Source organism: Conger conger, chromosome 7 (genome assembly GCF_963514075.1).
Source record: "Conger conger chromosome 7, fConCon1.1, whole genome shotgun sequence".
In the NCBI taxonomy this organism is placed as follows: Eukaryota; Metazoa; Chordata; class Actinopteri; order Anguilliformes; family Congridae; genus Conger; species Conger conger.
The window spans coordinates 41,082,553-41,107,191 of record NC_083766.1 but is presented as its reverse complement, the minus strand read 5'-3'; the positions used below and the strand labels follow the sequence as shown (position 1 = coordinate 41,107,191).

General features: G+C 39.9%; 1 protein-coding gene across 3 annotated transcripts in view; it reads left to right on the top strand.

Moving 5' to 3' along the window:
* The window catches only part of rnf214 (ring finger protein 214), a 38,146-nt gene extending 14,020 nt beyond the window's left edge, over nucleotides 1–24,126 (top strand). For all 3 annotated transcript variants that reach the window (XM_061249916.1, XM_061249915.1, XM_061249914.1), the window contains 12 exons: nucleotides 136–276; nucleotides 367–500; nucleotides 1,203–1,271; nucleotides 3,477–3,573; nucleotides 6,871–6,959; nucleotides 8,351–8,438; nucleotides 8,517–8,612; nucleotides 8,776–9,089; nucleotides 9,956–10,076; nucleotides 10,708–10,836; nucleotides 10,970–11,068; nucleotides 22,010–24,126. In XM_061249916.1, the coding sequence (XP_061105900.1) occupies nucleotides 136–276; nucleotides 367–500; nucleotides 1,203–1,271; nucleotides 3,477–3,573; nucleotides 6,871–6,959; nucleotides 8,351–8,438; nucleotides 8,517–8,612; nucleotides 8,776–9,089; nucleotides 9,956–10,076; nucleotides 10,708–10,836; nucleotides 10,970–11,068; nucleotides 22,010–22,072 (1,440 nt within the window). In that variant the 3' untranslated portion in view covers nucleotides 22,073–24,126. The remainder of the gene's footprint in view (nucleotides 1–135; nucleotides 277–366; nucleotides 501–1,202; nucleotides 1,272–3,476; nucleotides 3,574–6,870; nucleotides 6,960–8,350; nucleotides 8,439–8,516; nucleotides 8,613–8,775; nucleotides 9,090–9,955; nucleotides 10,077–10,707; nucleotides 10,837–10,969; nucleotides 11,069–22,009) is intronic.
* The last annotated feature ends 513 nt before the right edge of the window (nucleotides 24,127–24,639 follow it).

Genomic DNA, 24,639 nt, shown 5'->3' with positions numbered 1-24,639 from the left:
GGAGGTTCCTAATGCTCTCTGTAGATGTACTGATGCTCTGCTGTGGTATTAGCAACAGGTTGATGTATTGACACCATATTCTGTGGGCGCATTGACAGTAAGATGCTCAATGCTGTCTGTTTTCTGTGGCCATAGCGACAGATAGAGGAGAGGGGGACACAGCTGGCCCTTCAGTATGAAGTTCTGCTGAAGCAGCAAGCCACTGACCAGATGGTGCATGACAGCCGGGTCAAAATCCTCGAGCTTCAGAGAGACGGCGGCATCAGACAGCAGCAGGTCAGTCATCCAGTGTAAGTAGAGCCTGCACGACAGGCCTCTGATACTACACTGACATTTTAAAATGTGGAATGTGTTGTAATTCTTTAGGCGCTCATTGACAAGATGGAGTCACTGCGTGTGAAACTGAAGCTGAACTGCAGCAAAACAACCAGAAAAAACTTCACCCTCAAGAAGCAGGAATTGACGAAAGACAAGGAACGACTAGAGGAGGAGAGGAACAGGTGAAAGAGGGATTGAGGGATGGGCCTATTGCAGGAAGAGGAATGGTCCATGGACATAGTGGAAAGATGGAGTGGCTGTACCGAAAAGGCATGATAAAGATGGAGAAGTGTGACTTTGACTGCTTTGAATTGCTTATGAACAATGGGGATACTTAGACACACTGCACGGGGATACAAAAAAGTGACCAGAGATGGACACTGAAAAAGAACAGCACTTGCACACCAAGGATCAGGGTTTGATTCCTGGTCCTGCCAAAAGCCAAGTTTGGCCGTCTCTCATGGAGCGGCATAATTGGCTCGCTGCTCCAGAGGGAGGGACTTGGCAGGGTTAGCGGATCGCCGCACACAACAGAATCCTGGGCACCTTGGCATCACGGTCACGAGTATGAGACGAGATGGCTTGAGGAAGGCATGTTGTTCTCCTACTGGCCGTCGAGGGACGGGGTGTGGGCAGTGTATCCCCCAGCTAACACTAATTGGATTAGATAGGGTACAATTGGCTACCAAATTGGAAGAAAAAGGGAAAAATCTGAAATAAATGTATAAAATTAAAAAAAAGAATGGGTCTGATAGTTCTACGTATATAATGTTTGCAAGTATTATTACTGTAATGCAGTATCGATTGTGTTGCAGAATATAATTTTGCCTATCTGTGTGAGAGAGAGAAAGTGTGACCTAAGATCTGTTGTGTTTATGTGTCAGACTCTCACTGGACCTGGGGGAGTCCGAGAGAAGGCTGACAGCACTGATAGAGGAGCAGTGTCAGGAAAAGTAAGACTCCACCACCAGCTGTATCTCACCAGTAGTCACCACCAGTTGTATCCCTGTAGCACACATTCCCTACCTGCTATGTCCCTGCGGTACAAAAGTCAAAGTGACTTTGCACATGTAGTCCATAATCCTGTTGTACACAGTCTCCACCAGCAATATCCATCTAGCCCAACATTTTACAGCTGTCCCTTTTTACTTGACAGTGTTAGAGAGACACTTGACAGAGGAAACGGAAATAGGAAAATTGGGCAAAAACTTAAACAGGGCCTCCAAAAAACAAGCAAGTTAGATTTTTTTTTTTTTAACTCAGTGGGAAAACTGTCAAAACCAATGGGAAGAAATCTGAAACCTAGCTGTAGAGCTACATTATACTGAGCTAGCCATCCTCTCCTGGCTAGCTCAGTATAATGGTAAAGAAATGGGTAGCACTGTACAATAAGGTTGTTTACTAACTACTGAAAAATGTATCTGTTCAGCTTTGTTTATGGCCGCCTCCATGAATTGGCTCCCATAGGACCGGAAAGTGGATAAACTGGAGACTGCCTTCCGGTCCTATGGGAGCTGCTCAATATATATATCTCGATGGAACTGAAGTCTCAAAATCAAAAAAATCTGAAAGGAAACTTACAACTCATGGCACTGAATACACGCATGTCATTTGATCCACAAATGCGGATTTTACATTTGAGATTGGGTTATTTAAAAAAATACACACTAAATTTTCGTACATATCTTTGCTCTTCATATGCATATATGTATGCATTTGTACGAATCAGAAGACGCAAGACACAAGTTGAGAGATATTTTTGTGTGGATATATAAAACACATTTGTGAATAGTCAGTGAGGTTACTGTAACTGCAGAAGGAGCGGAATCCACACTGAATAGTAATAAAAACAAATGTCTGGGCTGTAACATTTCAAACCATGTATTATAAAGCTTGTTATCTTCATGTAGGGAGGGCAAAGAATGGAGCTTTGGAATGTAGACCACTGTGTGTGCACGTGAACTCAACAATATGTTTCTCACAGAAAATGTAGTTTACCCACTTTTTTACTTCACAGCAGTGGCCCCCATATGACGTTAGTATGACGTAACTAGCATAAGCCAATAGCACTAGGCTAACCCATACAACTTGCTTTTTAACAGTAGGATACTTGGTCAGTAGAACGATTTGATTTGATTATGGTTAACAGCACCAAATATAGCTTTGCTATGCATGCCACGAAGAATAAAATCCCCAAGTTCATATTGTACTTACTGTGCTATATTGCAAACAACTGTATAAAATAATTTAATTGTTAAATTATCTAATTCTAGCCTGAATTGAATCAATATGCTCCTAATTGGTAAAAGTGTGGAGACCTGGCAACTAATACAAACTATTAGGAAGATAATGAAAAAAATCCAGACCAAGAGAATGATAAAGAAGCAAACTAGTATGGTGTTAATTATTAATTAATTAATCAGTCTTTTTTCATGTGATCAAAAATGTATTTATGTTTCTGTAATTGTGTGCAATATAGTACAATATGAACTTATATGAATATTATAGTTCATGCCATGAATAGCTGTTTCTGATAAAATGTGTCTTGCACAATTCCTCGAAACATGAAGCACCTAATTAAGCCAAATTAACTGCTTGTTAACAGTCTGAGATTACAATTATGGTTGTGAGGAAAACCAGCATACACAGGGGGCCCACTGTTTGGAAACCATTGGCCTTGTGGTTAAGGTTCATGACTGGGACCCATAATGTTGATGGTTTAGTCAAAGTAAGTGTAACTTGCTTTGGATAAATAACAAAATATAACAAAATTATTTATTATTATAATGTACACTTGCTTCCTCTTCCATTCCAGTATTACAGTGCTATATGGTATGTTTAACCTTTTTTCTTTTTTTTTGTACCCATAACCAGACTTGTGATGGTTATGGGTACAATATAGTTTCTTTTAGACTGAGATTTGAATTGATAATAATAATAATAATAATAATAATAATAATAATAATAATAATAATAATAAATTATTATTATTATTTAACTTGGATTTTATTTGCAATTATTGTTAGGGGTGGCAATCATTTTCACACATCTGGTTTTCAGAAAGAATGAGTGCCAATAATTCTGGAGCCAACTGTCCATGCATGTGTTACAATGTATATCACTCTTTATTTCACTGTGTGTATGTATGTATGTGTCAGGCTGACATGGGAGCATGAGCTGGCTGAGCTGCAGAAAGAGGCAGACAGACTGTGCAGTGAGGCAGAGGAAGCTAATCAGTCTGCACTGAGAGATGAGGTAAGTCTATACTGGGCTGGGCTTCATCGCTGGAGTGGGACTCATTTGCAGTTTTTACTGATGGGACTCCTGCGCACTACGGGTGGAATAATCTTGGCTACTTTGAAAATTCTGATGTAAAAGCATACATATTCGTGTTATTTTCAGGATAGTATTTGAAATGTATAGCATCATTTGTACATGGGCACTATGAAAAGATTAATATTTTGATTTTTAGATTTTATACTTATTTCTACATATGTACATATGTATAGATAGGAATGCATGGATGTATATACATTTGATTATTTTTCCATTTTTTGCCCCCTTGGCCTGATTCTCAAATAAAGACATAATTTTTTAAAAAAAGTCTGCAAGAAAATTTTTTGATTGTTTAAAGAACTCACCAAAATCATAATATGTAGGCAAATTTGTTCCTTTGCAGAAGCAAACGCAAGCATTCAATCTCTTACACTTATAGATATGACACAAATAGGCTACTTGCTTGCATAGTAAGCAACATGATTAAATCAGAGCTTCAAACGCGGTTGCAATGCAGTACAGAGACTGATTTATAATGGGAAACGCCATTTACTGACGTTACTGACAATGAGAGACATGATACATAGCTAGCTAGCTAACACTCTGTTTAACTGGGCAAGTATTCAACTATTAAAACTGCTTATAGATATTCCAAGTCTTGTACAGTGGTATTGTGTTTCATTTGCTGTTCTCTGACAAGAATGCCGCTGGCCGGGCAGAAATACTAGCAAGATTCTGACAACGGTGGGCTGCATTTCGGGGTGACCACATATAGATTTTATTATTTGGCTCCAGTTTGGATTTATCATTTGCTTGCTCTTTTTTTAAATGGGAAAATATTAGTCGTCACACCTCTTGATTTATAATGATTGTAGTCACAATTTAAGTCACGCCTTTAATGAAATTCCCATTTGACTTCAATTTTTTTTTTTTTGCCTGTCCAAGCTAAAAACTCACATCACTGAAAATACCATCTATTGTGGAGTCAAAGGTGTTTTCACTGTCTTCCTCAGAGATGTTCACTGAGACAAGAGATTCCTTGGAACTCCTGAAAAGGAAGTCCTCTATGTTGATGTAGGCATCGCAAAAGGCATTTTTTGTTGTAAAACCTCAACCTTTTTTTTGCCTAAAATCTCAACTGTTTTTGCTGAATTGCGACAGTCTCAGTGTGCATATTGAAAATATTGCGAAAAAAAAAAAATGCTGTTTTGTATTATGCAAGCCTAACAAACTATGCACCGTTGGAAATGTCATTAGCTAAAAAGCTTTTCAGTCGTCACTTCGATAGCATCCTCGTAGTTGTTTTTTTGTTATGCATTTGTAATACTGTAATACTGGTCAGAAAAGCTCATATATATGGGCTGATTGTGTTTCAGGATGGCTCTATAAAACGTAGATAATAGCATTGTTATGTCCACGTACTTTGTAGAAGTATGCCACCCACATGTCATAAAATAAGGAACTGCTGTTGGTAAAGCAATGACATCTTAAAATAAAATATACAATTATATATACCGTGAGTTTTAACTCTTTCAAGCGGTATATCCTGTTACCATAGCAATTGAAAATTGCCCCATGAAAAAAGGAATGAATACCAAATCTTATCTGAGGGGTTAATGACAATGTGTTTGTTTTCAATGCATTGAAGGGAACGTTACAAAGCAAAGTTTTATCCAGAGTTAATTTTGTTAGAATGTCTAGTCTATCATCGTATTGCATATAGGCTATTGCTTGGTCTCATCATAAAATATACCAATTGCATAGCTACCGACAGGCAACCAACTCCCCCTTTTTACATGAACAATGCAATGTTTATGACACCATAGGCTGACTGACCAGTAGCCTAATGACAGCAACACACATCCACAAAGGATGTAGGGTAGGGGAGACCAGGACACAAACTAACAAGGAACTTGTTGAAACATGGGGATTTTCCATAATTGCAGTTGCATAAGCTTGATGGGTTTGTTTTCATGTATGTATCATAGCAACACACTTCTCATGTTTGAGTGGCAGGAGGATTTCAAAACTTCAAACCCGGTGTTCCAACATGCCCCGGCCTATTCTAAATGCATTAGCCACAATAATGTTTAATATAATGTTGTATAATGTATACCATGCATTTACCCAGTCCTCATTTGCTTCTTTTGAGACATTACATATTAATGTTGTCATGCGGTTAGTCTTGACAAAATAGACCATTTCTACCGGACTATTATCTGATGAAAAATGTAAATGGTAAGAAATGTTGGAGTCACCTCCTTTGACTTGTAATAACACAAAAGCATTTTTCCAGTCTGTTTTCTAACATTTTGGACACTGTTTCAACATGCCCCAGACCTGTTTAATCTTGCCCCATAGTTTAATCACACCACTGCTTTGTCATTAAAACCGATTCTAAAGTGTATTTATCATTTATACAATGTGATGAAGCTGCGTGTTAATTTCTGATTGATTACTCAGCTTCTCAATCAATGAAAATGAAAGAAAACAGGTTGAGAAATTATTTGTTTAAATTATAGTTTTGTGCCACACTAATGACTAAATAGGCCTAAGTCTTTTAGTAAATAGCCCCGGATGGTCAAAAATGTAAAAAGCAAATATTGCCGTTATATGCAGATCTAGCATCAGATTTCCCAATCCCAATTCAAACTTTAATCACCAGCCTACAATATAATGCTAAGCTGATTCTGAACATGATTATTTGTGAAATTAGTTATCGCACAGAACGAAGTTATGAATATTTATAGTTTACTGTATCTTTATTGTTTTGGAGTTTGTGGATTGTTCTTGAAACGTACACTCTGCTGCCTTCTACTGTCGGAACATTTGCAAGTATTTCAGACAGCTCTGGATTTGAGTGCCCACATTTGCCACCTGATGGTGATTATACAAACAGTTACAGTGGCAAACGGGGCTGATCTCCCGAGGCAGAAGCACAAAATGGAACACGAAACCACTGTACAACTTGGTATTGTGTCCTTGTTTCTGGCTAGGAAGCACCTTGCTGCACACAGAAATCATCAACAAAATAGGTATTTCATATTCTGGACATGACCGCAAACAACATGCTTATAAGCATCTAGTGATTTATATACCTTTTCTTTGGTGTTTATTACACCAAATGAATACCAAAAAAAAAATCTAAGTGGAATTGCAAATTCAAATTGCATCATTCAGCCATAGCCTACCAATGACTGCTAATCTGTCCATGAATGAAGGAATATTTAATTGTGTAACTTCTAGGAAAGCACATATGCGTGTGTGTGCACACAGATATCAGCTTTGGAGATGCAAAGGGAAGTGATCATTTCTCAGGTGGAAGAATGGATTGCTGAAGCGGAGCGATATCTCCAAACCCTCCGGTACAGTCGGCCTGTCCATCTGTGCATCGATCTAATTTGTGTTCCTCATGTGTCTCTGTGCTGTCTGTTTTTTCCTTTTCAGTTGAAATGAGAAACCTTTACCTGTTAATGTGAGGAATCATAAATTTACCTTTGATGTAGGTACAGTCAGGAGATTATATGTATTATTTTCATAAAGGGTGAACTATTAATCATTTCAGTGAAAATATTTAGGAGCGAAGTTATTTTAGTAGTATGGGATGGCTTCACACAATAGTTGAGTAACAATAAACATAACAGTGTAATATATTTAGATACTTATAATGCGGTCAAAATGTCAAGCAACCATATCACTCCTTAAATTTAACTGGTTGCTCCACCATTAATATAATGAGTCAGAATACAATACAAAAAAAAACATTTATTACATAGGAGTACATCGCTAGATGCTTTTTTTGTCAAGTATTAATTTCCTCTCTCACTCGACATTCAAGTTACGACATTCCCTTGAACCTGGCCAAATCACTCCCTTTAATCTCTGTGGCATATTTCTGAACCTATATTAATTTCTGAACCTACATTCCTTTTCTATTTTTTGTCATGCAGCAGAGACTTGCTGCTCTGATATATTGAAATGACCCACAATAAAACCAGTTATGTTTGAAGATGATGTTTCAGGAAGTAACAGTAAACTTATTTCTGCAAATGAGGATTCCTACTTTCATCCTGCTACTAGAATATTGCTATTCAAATATGTTACATTTGTTTTTACTGTTTGTGGAATACAATACAATGTACTCATTGTTAGTCTACTGCATTCAATACCTTGGGATATGGTTAGGGCTAACATTGTAACAATGTAGGTACAGCGTGATAATTAAAAATTAAGCCTACAGTGTTTGTTACATTGTGTTTACAGAGATATTGCGTTGGAATTAGAGCTCAGTGTTACCTGATTCTAAAAATGAGAAAATCGATGAAAGTTCTCTTAAATCGTACAAATTTTTCTTACGAGTACTTATTGCATGAGGCCCATTGAGAAACACCCACAGATTCCCACACAAGAACATAACGTTTGCAATTATGGTGCAGACGGTTATTCAGTTCATGGTGAAGTTATTTAGTTTAGGTGGGCATTTACTTTTTCATATGGGTGATATGGGTTTTCAAAAACACTTTTCGCTAAATATATTTAACAATAATTTTAAAACTGTTTTGCGTTTACTCTGGCTCCTATTACATTTTGTCTAAAGATCTAAAACCATTCAGTGTGGCAAATATGCACATGAATTTCTCTGTTCTCTCATGAACTCGGACATTCATGGATATTCAGACTTCCTGAGGGTTTGATGTGTAGACTTTATCCATGTTTGATGTGCAGGTGTCCTGTAATAAACTGTTGTTTCCTCCAGGTTAGACACATCTCAGCAGCACCTTCAGCATAGACTGGATTGGGACAAGAATGTGAACATTGGCCATACCTACATGGGAAACCTGCAGGTAAGACTGGAGGAGACAGAGAGGTGAAGAAAGGAGAGAGGGTAGAAGATACATATTTTTCTCGTTTATTTTTTTCAGCTCCAGTTTAATGAGCAGTTGCAGTGTCTCCAGAATGGCCAGCAGCGGGACAGTCTTCCTCCTGTTTCCCTTCCACCATTACCACAAGTTCCCACAGTGAGTGCCTATCAGGGGTTATGCCTGTGAATGATTAACATTACTGAATGGTGCTTGTTTGTCAGTAAAAGGTAATTTACTTTATGTACCTGTGCATAATTGAATACAGCCTGTGTAAATGAATGTTACCTGTCTCTTATTTAATAATTCTGTGTCCTTGTAGCTGGAGTTGGTTCTGGGTCCCATGACTTCGCCCCGCCCCTTTATGTCTCAGCCCCCTCCTGTCTCCATGGGAATGCCCTTCCAGCAGCTTCACCCCACTTCGACCGACACCCCTGCGAGAGTGACCCCCGAAGCTGTTTCCTCCACCCTCCAGTGTACCATGTCCTCTGAAACCTTGGCCAAACCAAATCCCACTCCCCAGCCCCCTGCTACCAGCCTTGCACCTGCCTCCACCTCCTTTAACCCAGCCCAGCCCACTGGTAAACTGGACAAGCTACTGGATAAACTGGGAGCCCGATTCCCAACCTGTAGCAGGTACTGCACTGCCTCCCTAACCCCCCCCCCACCACACACACACACACACACACACACTCACACACACCTACACACCCACGTGCATGCACACACGCATACACACACTTGTTGGTTGTCTTTTGCATCCAATGATGGCCGCTGCTGTATTAACAGGGAATGTTTGCATGCATCAAGTTTACATGCATCAAGTCTTATGTGTTGATCCTGTGTGTAGCCTTGGGGGAGGTCTGGCAGGAGTCTTGGTTAGAGGGAGGCTATGTACTGGCAAGGGAAGGCTTAAACACTTAGCAGCTTCCTGGTTCACCACAAGTAGGGAGGACAACCGAAAAATTTATTTCCAGAAAGCAATATGAATATTATGATTTAAATATCAGTTTAACCTTACATTAATGTGCTGTAGACAATAATTGTGCTTATGTGGCATTTTAATGTGACAAAATGACAGTTTTTCTGGCTTTTAAGCGCTCATTTGACCAGCATTCTGTCAATTTTAAATGCTGACCTCGTACGGGGACCAGTAAAGGCTTGTAAGTTTGATCTCCACTACCGTGAAATAAAAAAGTGGACAAATTACGTTTTCTGTGAGAAATGTATTGGCTAGCTCATGTGCACACACAGTGGTCTACATTGTAAAGCTCCACTTTGCCCTCCCTACCACAAGGGCTAGCAAACTCACTTACTCATAAACACATGCAATGCCAATGCCAAATGCCAACAACATGCACACATGCAAGCACACAAGTACTCAAAGGCTAATTTATAAAAACAGATAAATCATATGCTCATGGTTAAAAGCCAGCTGATCTCAGTTTTTATAGTGCTGATGTGATGGTGGTTTCTATTTTTGTGTTGGTTTCTCTGGTTAGGGGCACACTAATCTTTGTGCTGCAGCAGATTAAGACATCACGCTCGGGCACCATGGCCGGGCTGTCAATGGAGGAGCTCACCCTGCAGGTAGCACAGAGATTGACACAGATGGATCGACAGGTGAGGCATTCACACAATTGTGCTTACACTAGAAGTATTCTGCTGACTAGTGTTGGATCGAAACCAAAATTTTCATTTTGGTACCGATACCATTTTCACACTGATTTTTTTTTTTTCACATTGATGTTTCTCTGCATTTGGAAGGTGTTTGCAATCTAAATCTGTTATGATGATGGCTGGACCCTTGTCGTGAAAAGAATACCAATTTTAGCTTGATTTGTGTCCTGTGCAGTTCTAAAATGCTTTTTGGCTGATTAGGTCCCCCCACATTTGTTTTGTCACCTGACATGTTGCAAAATTAATAAATGGTATAAAACAATGGTATTGTAAAATTGTTTACACAAATAGAACCATTAATTTGTATTTATTTCAAATGGTAGCCTTTATCCTGTGACCAGATTGATTGATAATGTATCCGTAAAAAAAAGGACTGAATGCACATAAACTCTGGCCCTGTGACTTAAGGGGATAAACTGTAGTCTGAAGTAACATAATATCAAATAAGTCTTGTTTTGTATTTGGTTGAATATCTTTTGCATACCTTGACTTCCTGATGTCTGTGTCCCATCAACGTATGTAATTATGGCTCTTGCATGTGTTATGCAGAAGATAATGTTTATTTTTGTGTCAGCATTTGGGTCCAATCAGGCCTCCACCTGGAGCCAGGATTTTTCCTGGCTCAGCTCACCAGCTGCAGAGAGCCCCTCTCCCTGCTCAGGGACCAGCTGTAGCCCAGGTCTTCCAAACTCAACCGCCACAGGTAAGTACTGCTGAACAGCCTGGGTAACAATGTTTTATTATTGTACAGGTTAGATGTGTTGATACTCTTTTTCCTTCTTTCTCCCTCTCCTCCCTCCTGTATTATTCTGTATCTCACTCTCCCCTTCCTTTAGGCTGCGGCTCTCAGTCTTAAAATGTGCCTGGTGTGTCAGAACCAAGTGGAGACCGGCAGTCAGCATGAGGTCAGCTGCTCTCATACTGTTCACGAAGAGGTACGAAGGCTGAAACTATGAAACAAAAATGTCACTTAAATGTCATAACGCAATCCCGTGTGTCTTTGTTTTTGTTCTGGATGCATCCTATCCAATCACGTTCAGTCTTGCAACATTTATTCTTCAATTATCAATGGTGTGCCAGTAAGGCAGTTTTTTCATCAAACAAGTAGGAAGGTACTATCTGTCAGTCACCGTGCCAGTCTTCATTCTGTGCACAAAATTCAAAGTATCCGCTGAAACATGGAAGCGAAGTTCATTCAAACTCAGGAAGAGACAAGCCTAATTGAGTGGGGAGTGAAAAATGAATGGAGATGGTGCAAGAAACTCTGTGAAGCTGGTTGTTGTTTCTGCACAGTGTGTGACAGGAAACCTATAAACAGCAGTAGCAATGTTTATCTGACAAGTTGAAAAAAGGAATGTTTTCCTTAAATGCTGATGAGTCTACAAGCCTGAACATGGATAGAATTCTTAATGTCCGTGTTAGCTATTATGATGATGATCTTATAGTTATAACACAGCATCTAGCATATTGAGTGTTTTCCGCAGTGGTTCATAGTTAAGGCTTAAAGAACGGTACCGCCTTAACTAACACTGGATAAAAAAATTAAATATAATTTCTCTCAGACAATCTGAATGACAAACAGGCATATATAAAAAATAAAAAAATAACCTTTTTTTTTTTTTAATTAACTTAATTTATTGCAGTAAAAAAGACACATGTATACCTATAAATATACCAACCACAAATGTATTTACCAAGGTCTATAATACCACCTTTGGTGGGGAACCTAGGCAGGGTTTTAGGTAACGGATCTGGAATGGCACTTGGTAAACAGATGATTATTATTTATTATTATTAATGTTATTATTATTATTATTATTATTATTATTATTGATACGGCCACACAATGACCCAGTTACCTCGCCCGGAAAAGGGAAACCGGGGCCCCCTGCTGGAGCCAGACCCAGGAGGGGATCTCGTCGGCGAGCGTCTGGTGACCGGGCCTTATCCCATGGGGCCCAGCCGAACTGGTCACGTGGGGTCGCCGCCCTGTGGGCTCACCACCTGCAGGGGTCGGCATCGGAGTTGGGTGCTTTGCCCAACGGGCAGTAGGCAAAGGCGGGGATCCGTGCGTGCTGATCCTCGGCGTCGCAGACTGGTTCTGGGGACGTGGAACGTCACCTCTCTGGTGGGGAAGGATCCGGAGCTAGTGCGGGAGGCGGAGCGGTACCAACTAGATATAGTTGGGCTCACCTCCACGCACAGTACTGGTTCTGGAACCAAACTCCTGGAGAGGGGCTGGTCTCTTTTCTGGAGTTGCTCAAGGTGAGAGGCGCCGGGTGGGTGTGGGGATACTCACAAGCCACCAGCTGAGCGCCACTGTGTTGGAGTTCCACCCGGGGAACGAGAGGGTCGCCTCTCTGCGACTACGTGTTGCTGGGGGGAAAGCTCTGACTGTCATTTGTGCTTATGCACCAAACGGCAGTTCAGAGTATCCGGCCTTCTTGGAGTCACTGGGCGGCATCCTGGAAAGGGTGCCACCCGGAGACTCCATAGTTCTGCTGGGAAACTTCAACGCTCACGTGGGCAATGACGGAGAAACCTGGAGGGGGGTGATTGGGAGGAATGGCCTGCCTGATCTGAACCCAAGCAGTGTTTTGTTATTGGACTTCTGTGCTGGTCATGGATTGTCGATAACAAACACCATGTTCGAGCACAGGGTAGCTCATAAGTGTACTTGGTACCAGAGCACCTTAGGCCAAAGATCGATGATCGACTTTGTGGTCGTATCATCAGACCTGCGGCCGTATGTCTTGGACACTGGGGTGAAGAGAGGAGCAGAGCTGTCAACTGATCACCACCTGGTGGTGAGTTGGATCAAGTGGCCGGGGAGGCTGCCGGACAGACCCGGTAAACCCAAACGTGTAGTGAGGGTGAAGCTTCCCGGGGGAAGCTGGGGACATGGAGTCCGAGTGGGCCATGATCAAAGCCTCCATTGCAGAGGTGGCAAGCAGAAGCTGTGGCCAGAAGGTCATCGGTGCCTGTCGGGGTGGCAACCCAAGAACCCACTGGTGGGTGAGGGAGCGGTGAGGGAGGCCGTCAAGCTGAAGAAGGAGGCCTTTCAGGCTTGGCTGGCCCGGGGGTCCCCTGAAGTAGCAGACAGGTACCGGGTGGCTAGAAGGGCTGCAGCTTCGGTAGTCGCTGAAGCAAAAACCCGAGTATAGGAGGAGTACAGGGAGGCTATGGAGAAGGACTGGGGATGTTGTCGGGCAGTGGAAAGAGCACTTGAACCCGAACAACACGTCCTCTGTGGAAGAGGCAGAGCCCGAAGACTCTGGGCAATCTGCACCTATATCCCTGGCGGAAGTTGCTGAGGAGCAATGTGGCTTCCGTCCTAGTCGTGGAACAGTGGACCAGCTCTTTACCTTGGCAGGGTTGCTGGCGGGGTCCTGGGAGTTTGCCCATCCAGTCCACATATGCTTTGTGGACTTGGAGAAGGCTTTCGACCGTGTCCCCCGGGGAACCCTGTGGGGTGTACTGCGGGAGTATGGAGTACCGGGGCCGTTGTCACGAGCCATCCGGTCCCTGTATAACCAAAGGTGAGAGCTGTGTCCGCATTCTAGTCAAGCACGTTTCCTGTGGGTGTTGGACTCCGCCAAGGTTGCCCCTTGTCATCGGTCCTGTTTGTGGTATTCATGGACAGGATCTCAAAGCGCAGCCGAGGAGAGTGTCCAGTTTGGTGACCTCAGAATCGCATTTCTGCTTTTTGCGGATGATGTGGTTCTGCTGGCTTCATCGGACCGTGACCTTCAGCACGCACTGGAGCGGTTTGCAGCCGAGTGTGAAGCGGCCGAGATGAGAGTCAGCACCTCTGAGTCCGAGGCTATGGTTCTCTGCCGGAAAACGGTGGATTGCTCCCTCCGGGTTGGGAACGAGTCTTTGCCCCAAGTGAAGGAGTTCAAGTACCTCGGGGTCTTGTTCACGAGTGAGGGTAGAAGGGAGCGTGAGATCGACAGGCAGATCGGTGCAGCGTCAGCAGTAATGCGGGCGTTGCACCGGACCGTCGTGGTGAAGAAGGATTTACTGGTCGATCTACGTCCCAACCCTCACCTATGGTCACGAGCTTTGGGTAGTGACCGAAAGAACGAGATCGCGTACACAAGCGGCCAAAATGAGCTTCCTCTGTAGGGTGGCCGGGCTCAGCCTTAGAGATAGGGTGAGGAGCTCGAACATCTGGAGGGAGCTTGGAGTAGAGCCGCTGCTCCTTCGCATCGAAAGGAGCCAATTGAGGTGGTTCGGGCATCTGATCAGGATGCGTCCCAGGCGCCTCCCTTTGGAGGTTTTCCGGGCTCGTCCAACTGGGGGGAGAACGCCTCGGGAACGCCTCGGGATCCCCCAGGAGGAGCTAGAATGCGTTGCTGAGGAGAGGGATGCCTGGAATACCCGGCTTTGCCTACTGCCACCGCGACCCGACTCCGGATAAGCGGGTGACGATGGATGGATGGATGGATGGATTGTTATTATTAATAGTAGTAGTAGTATTTAATATTACCATTAATTGATTACTGGATTGTACAAAAATTCTTTATTAGGGGTGTGAAATCTAGGGCGACATGGCTCAGGCAGTAAGAGCAGTCGTCTGGCAGTCGGAGGGTTGCTGGTTCGATCCCCCGCCCGGGCTCTGTCGAAGTGTCCCTGAGCAAGACACCTAACCCACGAGCTGGTCGGCGCCTTGCATGGCAGCCAATCACCGTCGGTGTGTGAGTGTGTGTATGAATGGGTGAATGAGAAGCATCAATTGTACAGCACTTTGGATAAAGGCGCTATATAAATGCCAACCATTTACCATTTACCAAATCTGAAAGGTTAAACTTTTAAACGGTTATCCGAAACTGATTTGTAAACGTTTTTTTTAAACGGTGCAGCTTTTTTTGAGGTTAAACTTTTGAAAAAGTAAGGAAAAAGCGCAACACTGCTACTTTACAGAGTCACCACTCGATTGGCAGGCGTTACATTCAATACTAGCAATCGACAAGCTACAGTAGTTTGTTATATTCCAGGGGGTTTCAAATGTAAACACCATGAAACTATTGGAAAACTGAACGTGGCTTTCCACTATGCTGTATCTATATAAAAATAAACAAAGTAATTGATCACAAATGTTGCACGCAATATTACAATTTGCATTTACATAAGGGTTGAGAATGCAAACACAGCAGGGAATTGAATTCTACATCATGAATGCAAATAATTTATGTGTGTTTTAAATCTGTGGCTGATTGTATGGAGTTTCTTCGTCCGTATTTATTCGTTGACACAGACATTTAAACTACCAGCAAACTGAACTTCTTTTCCCACTATAAGGTTATCTGCATATAAATAAAGCAATACACGTTATCATTAGGCGTGACCACAATTTTGAGTGCACAACCCCATCTGTAACAAAGTTCTTAACGGCAGCATATTTACAGATTTCATGCCAATTATGTCTTATCAGACAAAAGCCATAAGGAAGAGGGATGAAAACAATAAGAATTATCATTTTAACTGATGCATTTTAAAAAATGGCACACGATCGACCAGCATGCCTGGACGTAAACTACAGGGATTTGACTCCTCTGACTTCTGCAGCTGTGAGGTTACACTGCACCATGTCAGTGTAAATGTAAATCTTTAATATGGCAATTAGACTATTATCTGACTTACAATGTTGACATTTAACTATTGAGATGGCCCAAAATAAAGTTTGAAAATGCAATTCAATTCGTCAGTACTCCAGTTAAAACTTTTTTATATATGACTCCTAGCGGTCATAAGCAGTATTGGTTAACCAGTTAACAGTACATTCTACACATATCAAGCATCAGCATCAGTATCGTGCAAAAGTTTTTTATTTATTTAATTGTTTCGCATAATTCTCTTTTAAATTTGGTCATAGATATTTTATATTTCTGTGTCTCAGTAGAAAAGACAGAATTAGATATTTCCAAACGTTAATTCTTCAAAAATAGGCAAATGTTTTGCATTTAATTCAATAAAGTTGCACATTAACTAAAAGACCACATTTCAGATGATAACTTGATTGAAGCGAGACAGCCAAACTCTACAGAAGAACTGTGCGAAGTTTCTGCTGATTTTCTTCCGGACAGTTTACCGAAGATAATTGATGCAGTTTTAAAGGCAAAGGGTGGTCTTTCCCTGTCTCACCAGTTGTTTTTTTCCTTGTTAATAATGAACCAAACTGTTGACATGGGCATGCCCAGGCTTTTTGCAATATGGATGGATGAATGATATGGATGAAAACACCCTCAAATTTTAAACCTTCACTTCAACCTCATTGTCATTGTATCCTTTCAGACTGAAAGTGTCACTGTCCAATTATTTTATGGTGCTCACTGTATATAGGTGATTCCACTTTTCCATTCCATTTGTGTCCCACTGATGTTAATTGTACAAAATATGCATGTAAAGTGTCATATACAACAACCTTCACGTATGTTTCCAATAGACAATTTAACATATTGCCCCTTATCTTGACTTACGCTTGAAAACCACATTCCCAAAATAAAATGGTTACTAATCTTGAACTCTTTTGTCTACAGGTATAATTCTGATCTGTTCTAAAAACTAACCCTTTGGGGTTTAGAATTACTCTAAATATTACTAGAACAAAGTTACAGAAGCTCAAACACTGTGAAAGTGGAAGCTTTTTTTCTCACTGAAAAGATTTTCTGTTTTTGACTGCATAAAGATTATTATCGAAACACAGTGGAGCCAAGTCATAACATTGGTCAACTCCCCTTTCAAATATCAATATCACCAAACATTTGGAGACTAAAAGGACACATGGAACTTATATTAACTTATGAGGTGTAAAGTAATGCATTGTTCTTACTAAACTATACAAGTTTAGTATAAAAAAGTGTTTGCACTCCCCCCCACTCCCCCTATCTGTCTGTTTAAACTTCCCTCTCCTTGCAGCTCTCCTCAAGACAGCAACAGGTAGAGAAGATCATAAAAAATAAGTACAACGAATCACAAAAATACCATCTTGTATACTAATATATCAATTGAAGTCAAACACATTTCACAATTTCACATGCTATTTATTATTCAAAAGCAGGCTGGCTCCTTATTCATAAGCATACTAAATAATATTAAAATATTTAGGGAATGTATTTAGATGCCCATCGATATAAAATGAGGTCCTGTCACTGAAAATGCCCTCTATTGTGGAGTCAACTGTGTTTTCATTGTCTTCCTCAGAAATATTCACTGAGATGAGAGATTCAAACCTTTTTTGGCATAAAATCTCAACAACAACAATCTGTGTGCATATTGAAAATGCTATGGTTTTGTTAAGCAGGCAAAGAATTGCGGTTTTGTTTTATGCAAGCCTAACAAACTATACACCATTGGAAATATAATGTAATTTGCTAAAATGTTTTCAATCGTCACTTCAACAACATCTCCGTAGTTGGTTCTTTGATGAGCTGAACACGGATGTGGGTAACAAATTTCCTCTGGAATCACGTTAAAAAGGGAAAAATCTGAAATAAATTATTTAAAAAAGTTATACCGATAGAAGTGAGTTTTAACACTTTAAAACTGATTCTGTTACTACAATTGCAACATGAAAAAAAGGAACGAATGCCAAAAAACTCTGGGCCGGTGAGACTTGAATGGGTTAAAACATTAATGAAACTTAGAAAAATGTTGCCTGTTCCAGCTTACTATAACTAAACTTTACCTTGAAATATAATAAAGAAAATCTTATTAATTTCTAATTCTGTGTGAGTCCATTGTAGATATCATTCTTGAAACATCTTTTCATTGGATTGAGGTCTGGGGACAATAAAGTGGCTGGTGTGTAGGTAGTTATAGAACGGCAATTTTCTTAAATCAATGAATTTACCCAGACTAGGCATCATAGCTAGCTGTGCTATTGTACGATCGGGACCACAAAACAACTAGTTTTGAAACATTCCGAATCGTATCAGAACCTTAAATCAGTTAGCCAGTCATCAGCAAGAAAGGCTAACGTTAGACTATATCAAGTCATGTAAGGAAGATTCTTACCGAAAAAAACTAGCCACCTATATTACTGGTGGTAGGCTGGCAAAGTTAGGCCTGCTGCTCAAATCGATAATATCATTGAAAAAATTTTTATCTGTGGAAGGACACTCCTTTCTCAGAAGCAACATCTGAATGATTACTGCAATTATAAGCTTCTCTTGAACGCAGAGACTGGTTTATGGACGGCTACCCATCCTGGCGATCACATGACACTCCCAAGAAAACACGGTAACATAAGCATACAAATATCACTGAACCTAACTTGGCTAGCCTGAGCGATGTGACGGACAACTCTGACTTTTCCGAGTTAGAGGCCATCCATAAACCAGGGTCAGTGTTCAAGGGTGGAGTTTGAGTGCCTGTTACTCTGTTGTTCTGGGAAACAGAGGCTGGAGATTCAAGCCAAACTGACGTGTTTGCCCTTGGAAGTTTTGCCCTATATTTAGGAAACGGCTACACTGACGGTGATTTTTAAAATGCCTACACCCATAATTTAAGCATTTCATCCAAATAAACTCAACTGTAACAAGCGTGGCAGTTAGGGTTGCCACCTCAGTCCTGTAAAAATCCTCAACACATACGAAGCTGGCAAACTGAGTAAGCTGGTCAGTCGCTCTTGAGGGTGTGTGAGCCTGAAGGAATGTGGTGCGCAACTACCTTGTGCTTGGTGCCAATTCCTCTTTCATTACAAAAATAAAGAGTGTAACCATTTGTTACATTACATTTAGGAACGAACACTGGATACGGTGTCTACATTTCATTAAGCAATACTAATGTATGCAACACTCGAAAATACTAAGATTTCGGGACATTTCGTTTCATTATTTTTTCTAGGACAGACAACAAAAATCCGGGACAGTCCCAGAGAATCCAGGACGGGTGGCTACCCTAGTGGCAGTGCTCCTTTAACTGTTATATAGCTAACCTAGTTAACATCAACTAGCCTTAATGTTTCCAGCTTGAATACAGACAGTTATAACCTTGGATTATTTGTGCAGTTTGTCTTGCTTTTCTCCCTAAGTCTCTAGTCAAAACAGGTTTACATCTGAGATCTATGTTAGTGCCCATTACTATCGATCAATGACGAAGAGCAAGAAGCTGCACGATTTGAGAGTGAGCTACGATGTAACGTTGACGTTGCAAATATGCTTCAAAGTTCTGAAGTTGTATCCTATACAGTTTTTAGAAATATTGCTTGCTTGACATGAAGCAACAATTTATCGTAGTAAGAATGGCCTACTTAAAATGTAGGCGAATATCCGTTTTGTGTTTCATAGTATTACATAAATAAAGATGTGAGATAGGCCTACAATCAAGTCACAGCTCTGATGCCAGGCTTTAAATAATTGATAAGTGCTGGGAATCACGTTCTGGGGAGAATTTTACTGTCATTAAAAAGATCCATGGAAAAAGGTAGAAACAATTATTATGACATGCAAATACACAAAAAAAAAAAAAAAAAAGGCTAAGGGTTTAAGGGGTGCCCATACTACCATTCTGAGAATGTACTCCAGAATGATTTGCTTACAAATTAATGTTTTAAACACATTATGCCACTAATTACCTGATTATATTAACCGATTGTGGATGGAGGAAGTAACTGATTGATTTTATTGGTTGATTGGGTTAACATCGAGATAAGCCTGCATTTGGAGTAAATAAAAATCAGGAAAGCACATAAATGTTGAGCCAAAATGTTTAGCCAAAGTGATGGATTTACATTTTTTAAAGCAAGTAATTGAGTTGATAGCTTTTCATCACGCAGAAAGAGTTGAACCAGACATGATATTGTATGGAGAAATACCACTAACATTAATATCAGGTTATTATTATCTAATAAGCACTAAAACTGGGTTAAACAGAGTGAATGAATGGGGGTCAATGGTTATTTTTGTTTGAATGAATGTGAGATGTAACTTTGCAATGAGCTTCACTATTGCTTTGATAGAATGGGAATGTTGTGTGGGAGGTACCAATACATTTTTTTATTTCTCCCAGAAGCGTAACTATTTGTATGGCTGGGTGTCACAGAAGTCACATGGGATTCTCAGTCCCTGTTTCTTTTCCGCAATTGTTTTGGAGGATAACTAGTCAAAACAAACAAACCCTCTTTCTTTGATGGGCAAAAGCAATTAAAAGCAAACAAATGTTTGCCTAACAGGTAACTTTATGAAATGTTGACTTTAATGTGCTACACAACACTATTCATATTTTTTTGTCTTTTTGAAGTTTTCACTTCAGCTGACCAAATATATTATGAGCTGGCAACTTATTTGGCTATGTAACTAGCTGGCTATATAACGGAGATATGATAGTCTACCACAAACGACGCAACTGTGATGTACCGTTTGAGACAAATCAAGGTTTAGCTAAACACACATGATTGAACACCTAAAGAGATGCAAGGAACGTGTAAAACCAAATTGCACTCTAGACAAGCGATCATTGAAACTATTGCTTATTATCCAAGCGAATATGATATATCTAGTTATAAAACGATACCAGTTCATCATCGGTAGAAACAAGCATATTAGCTATTAGTTAGCTTGCTGAATTGACAAATATCCACCTGAGGCACAACATGTGTGCAACTATGTTCACAACGCTCGCTACTATGGATATTTGTAAATTTGTCTACCTATGGCTAATTTGCTTGTTGCTACTGATGGCGAATATATCATATCATTATAAGTTATAAGGGCTGATAACAGAGGCTTTGGTATTATCACAGAACCAAAGATGTTGTGGCTTTCTGATAGAACTGTATCAGAACAGTTCTGTGGTTAATTTTTTTGTGATTATTGCGTCACAACACAGGGGACTTGATATTTAAGGGGGATTCGCAGTGTGCTGTTTCCTGTTTCATTTGACGTTTTGCGTCTGCAGCAAGAATGCTGCTGGCCAGGAAAAAAATACTTGTGAGGTTCCGAGAGTAGGGGGCAGGGGGCTCTTTTAACTGGGAAAATATTAGTTGTGAAGCCTTGTTATCGCAATTTAAGTAGCCGATTTTGCCCATCAATCTACAATTAATAACCTATAATGACAAAGTGAAAACGTTTTTAGAAATTTGTGCCAATTTATTAAAAATACTAAACTGAATCTCACATTTACACAAGTATTCGGACTCTTTGCTGTGGCTCTCCAAATTTTGGTCAGGTGTATCCTGTTTGCTTTAACTATACTTGATGTGTTTCTAGAACACATATTTGGATTGGAGTCTACCTGTGGCAAACTTAATTGATTGGACATTTAGAAAGGCAGACACCTGTGTATGTAGGGTCCCACAATTCACACTAATACATTTGCAAAAATTTCTAAAAATAATGTTTTCACTTTGTAATTATCGGCAAAAATGTCAACTTAAATTGCGATAACAAGGCTTGACAACTAATACTTCAAAAAAAACGTAATCGTTTTTTCCCCCAAATACAAATTATGTCTCCAGATCTGTGTTCCTCTCTATGTGGCAAGTGCCACAGCAAAGGGTCTGAATACTTATGTAAATTGTGTTTTTTATTTTTTTATTAAAAAAAATAATAATAATTTGCTAAATGTTTTTTGTCAGTATGGGGTATTGGGAGTGTAGATTGATGGGCAAAAACGTGAAGGAGTCTGTATTTCCTGGATGTAAATTTGCCTTTATTAATTGGGTGTATGGCCAAGGGCACCAAAATGGTCAGAAATGGCCCTGATGTGACCCTGAAGTTTGAAAAACTGAACACCGAACCCTGAAACACTGAACAATGAATATAAAATGTATTGCATTATGTTCCATTCATGTTTGAGTATTACTGATACTGTAGTTTGTGATACTGATTTCATTACTTTCTGCCTCTGCTTACCTTTTGTTGCTGTTTCAGTGCATCAGCGTTTGGCTGCAGTCCACCAAGAACAACTCCTGTCCATTCTGTCCTTCCAAATAACCAAAAAGGAAAGAAGCGATGGCTTGTTGATGGAGGAAAAAGAGATTGAGTTACACATCAGATGGCCCAAATTGAAGTTATCAGAATTACTGTGATTACCACTGTGATATAAATTGTTAAACATATGGGTCTCCCAGTGGCATGGTGCACAGTTGCACCTCAAGTTGTTGTAATGTTTTTTCACCCACCATATTGTCAGATTCCAGTTGGAGCTGGTCAGTGTCACGTATTACTTATTTGAAAACTATTAAATATGTTGTCCTCATCGTTCTGTACACTTGTCTCTTAGTCCCTACATTTAAACCTTGTCTGAAAAGGTTCTATTTGGAAGAAAATAAAAATCATGTTCCTTCGATTATTGAAATTGAACCCCTTCAAAATTTCCTTTAAAAATTAAATGTCCGATTCTACTGAGTTTTAGCCAGTGTTACAGGTCAGTTATAGGCCAGTTCTTGGCTTGAATATACCTTTTCAGAGCCTCATCCACACATTAAATAAGTGACGTTGGCAAGCCGTTTAAGCATTTTAGTAGAATATATGTTCTGGTTCACAATCTTAATTAAAGTTATAATGTTTGTGAAGGGTCAGGAGATTCAGTTAATGTTCACATCAACCATCAGAATGGGGAAAAATGTGATCTAAGTGACTTTGACCGTGGAATGATTGTTGGTGGCAAATAGGGTGGTTTGAATATCTCAGAAACTGGTGATCTCCTGGGATTTTCTGACCACAGATAACGCAGTATTTTAAAGCTGTTTCTTCAAATAATGATTAATCACACGATAAGGGGTTTACAACATTTATTTCTCAACCCTTTTGCATCATGGTTTTTGCATCAACTCAAAAATCTAAATCCAATTCCATACCTAAAAAAAGAAGGCCAAATATATCAGTAAAAGTGCTAATTATAGTTTCTAATAATGTACTGAAATTATAGGTGTAGACTAGAGTGGGAGCAGGGTGTGCTGCCCCCCCAAAATGTTTGTCCTGAAATTTCTGTCCTTTCCAATTTGTGATTCTATCTGAACCTGAAACATCTTGTCACTCGATGGTCTCTCTAACAGAGCTTCGGAAGTCCTCTGCAGACATGGGAGGACCTGTCGGAAGGTTTGTTATAAAATATATTTCCTTCTGAATTGCTAAGTAAAATGGGCCATTCCAAACATTATTCGGAGGAACAAAGTCATTTGATAAAAAAGTTGATTGGATAGGCTGAAATTAGAATTAAATGCAGTAAATTATAGGATGCTCAGCTAAAATGATCTCAAATGCTTTAAAATGACCACAAAAACCAGAAACACACAGAAGAAGACGGGCAACTACTGTTGAAACGGATTGGAGAATAGTCAGAATGGCAAAGATTCAGCTCCAGAAAGATCAAAGATGATCTACAATTACCTGTAAGTGCTGTTACCCTCAGAAGACATTTGATCAAAGCTATAAGCTATCAGCAATAAGCCCCCGTGAAGCACCATTGTTGAAAAAACGGCATGTGCAGAATTGGTTAAAATTTTCCAAGGAACACCTTGATTAGCCCAAAGAGAAATGGCTTAACATTCTGTGGACTGATGAGAGTAAAATTGTTATCTTCGGGTCCAGTCGCGGTACTGAATTCAAGCCACTGAAGACAGTGAAGCATGGTGGCACAAAAATCATGGTATGGGGAAGCTTTTCATACTACGGTGTTGGGTTTGTATACCAGGGATCATGGATCAGTTTGAATACATCAAAATACTTGAAGAGATTATGTTGCCGTATGGTTGACTCAACTTCTGCGCATCTGCATCTGCGTTTCATCAAAAACAATGGTTATGCAACTAAATATTTGTTAAATCTTGAAAAATGTCTTCAGTTATACAGTAAGTGTTTGAGTTTGAAGAGAAAAATGTTGACACTGACATTTTTTTGAGCAGATTAATATTCCTTTTCTTTGCTTCCTGTAGAATAATGCAGACTTGAGAAAATTTGTTAATGCTTTGATTTGGTATTGAATGTGTAATGTTTCCACTACATTTGAAATATGGAACTAAAAGCTATTAAAAGCTATTTATTCACTTTTTTTAACGCACTGCTATTTATTTGAACGCAACTGTAAATAAAACAATTTTGTTCAGTTTTTTACAAATTATTTTATATTCCAACATGACATGGAAAACACTGCCTGTTATTCATATTCCTCAATGTCAGTAGGCAGCAGAAGAACCAGGGAGGAACTGGCTTATCACAAAACAGTGTTAACTTTACGCATTCATCACTGATGTACAGCTACAGCAGCCAATGTAAAAAATAAATAAAGCGGGCCAATTCTCTGATCACGGATAATGATCCAATTAATCATACAACACTCGTGATCATAAAAAAAGTCTAAAATTAGTACTTGGGTCATCCCTAGTTATTAGGCTAATATTGTAAAAAATAATATTGCTACGTTTTTATTTTTTATTTTATAGTTTGTATTGCAAGGCCTAAAATATAATGTAGGTCTCCTAAGAAACAATAAGGTTAGTGCAAGTGCATGGAATTGTAGTTTGTTATCGTAAAACTTGATATAGATTGTAATTGTACTA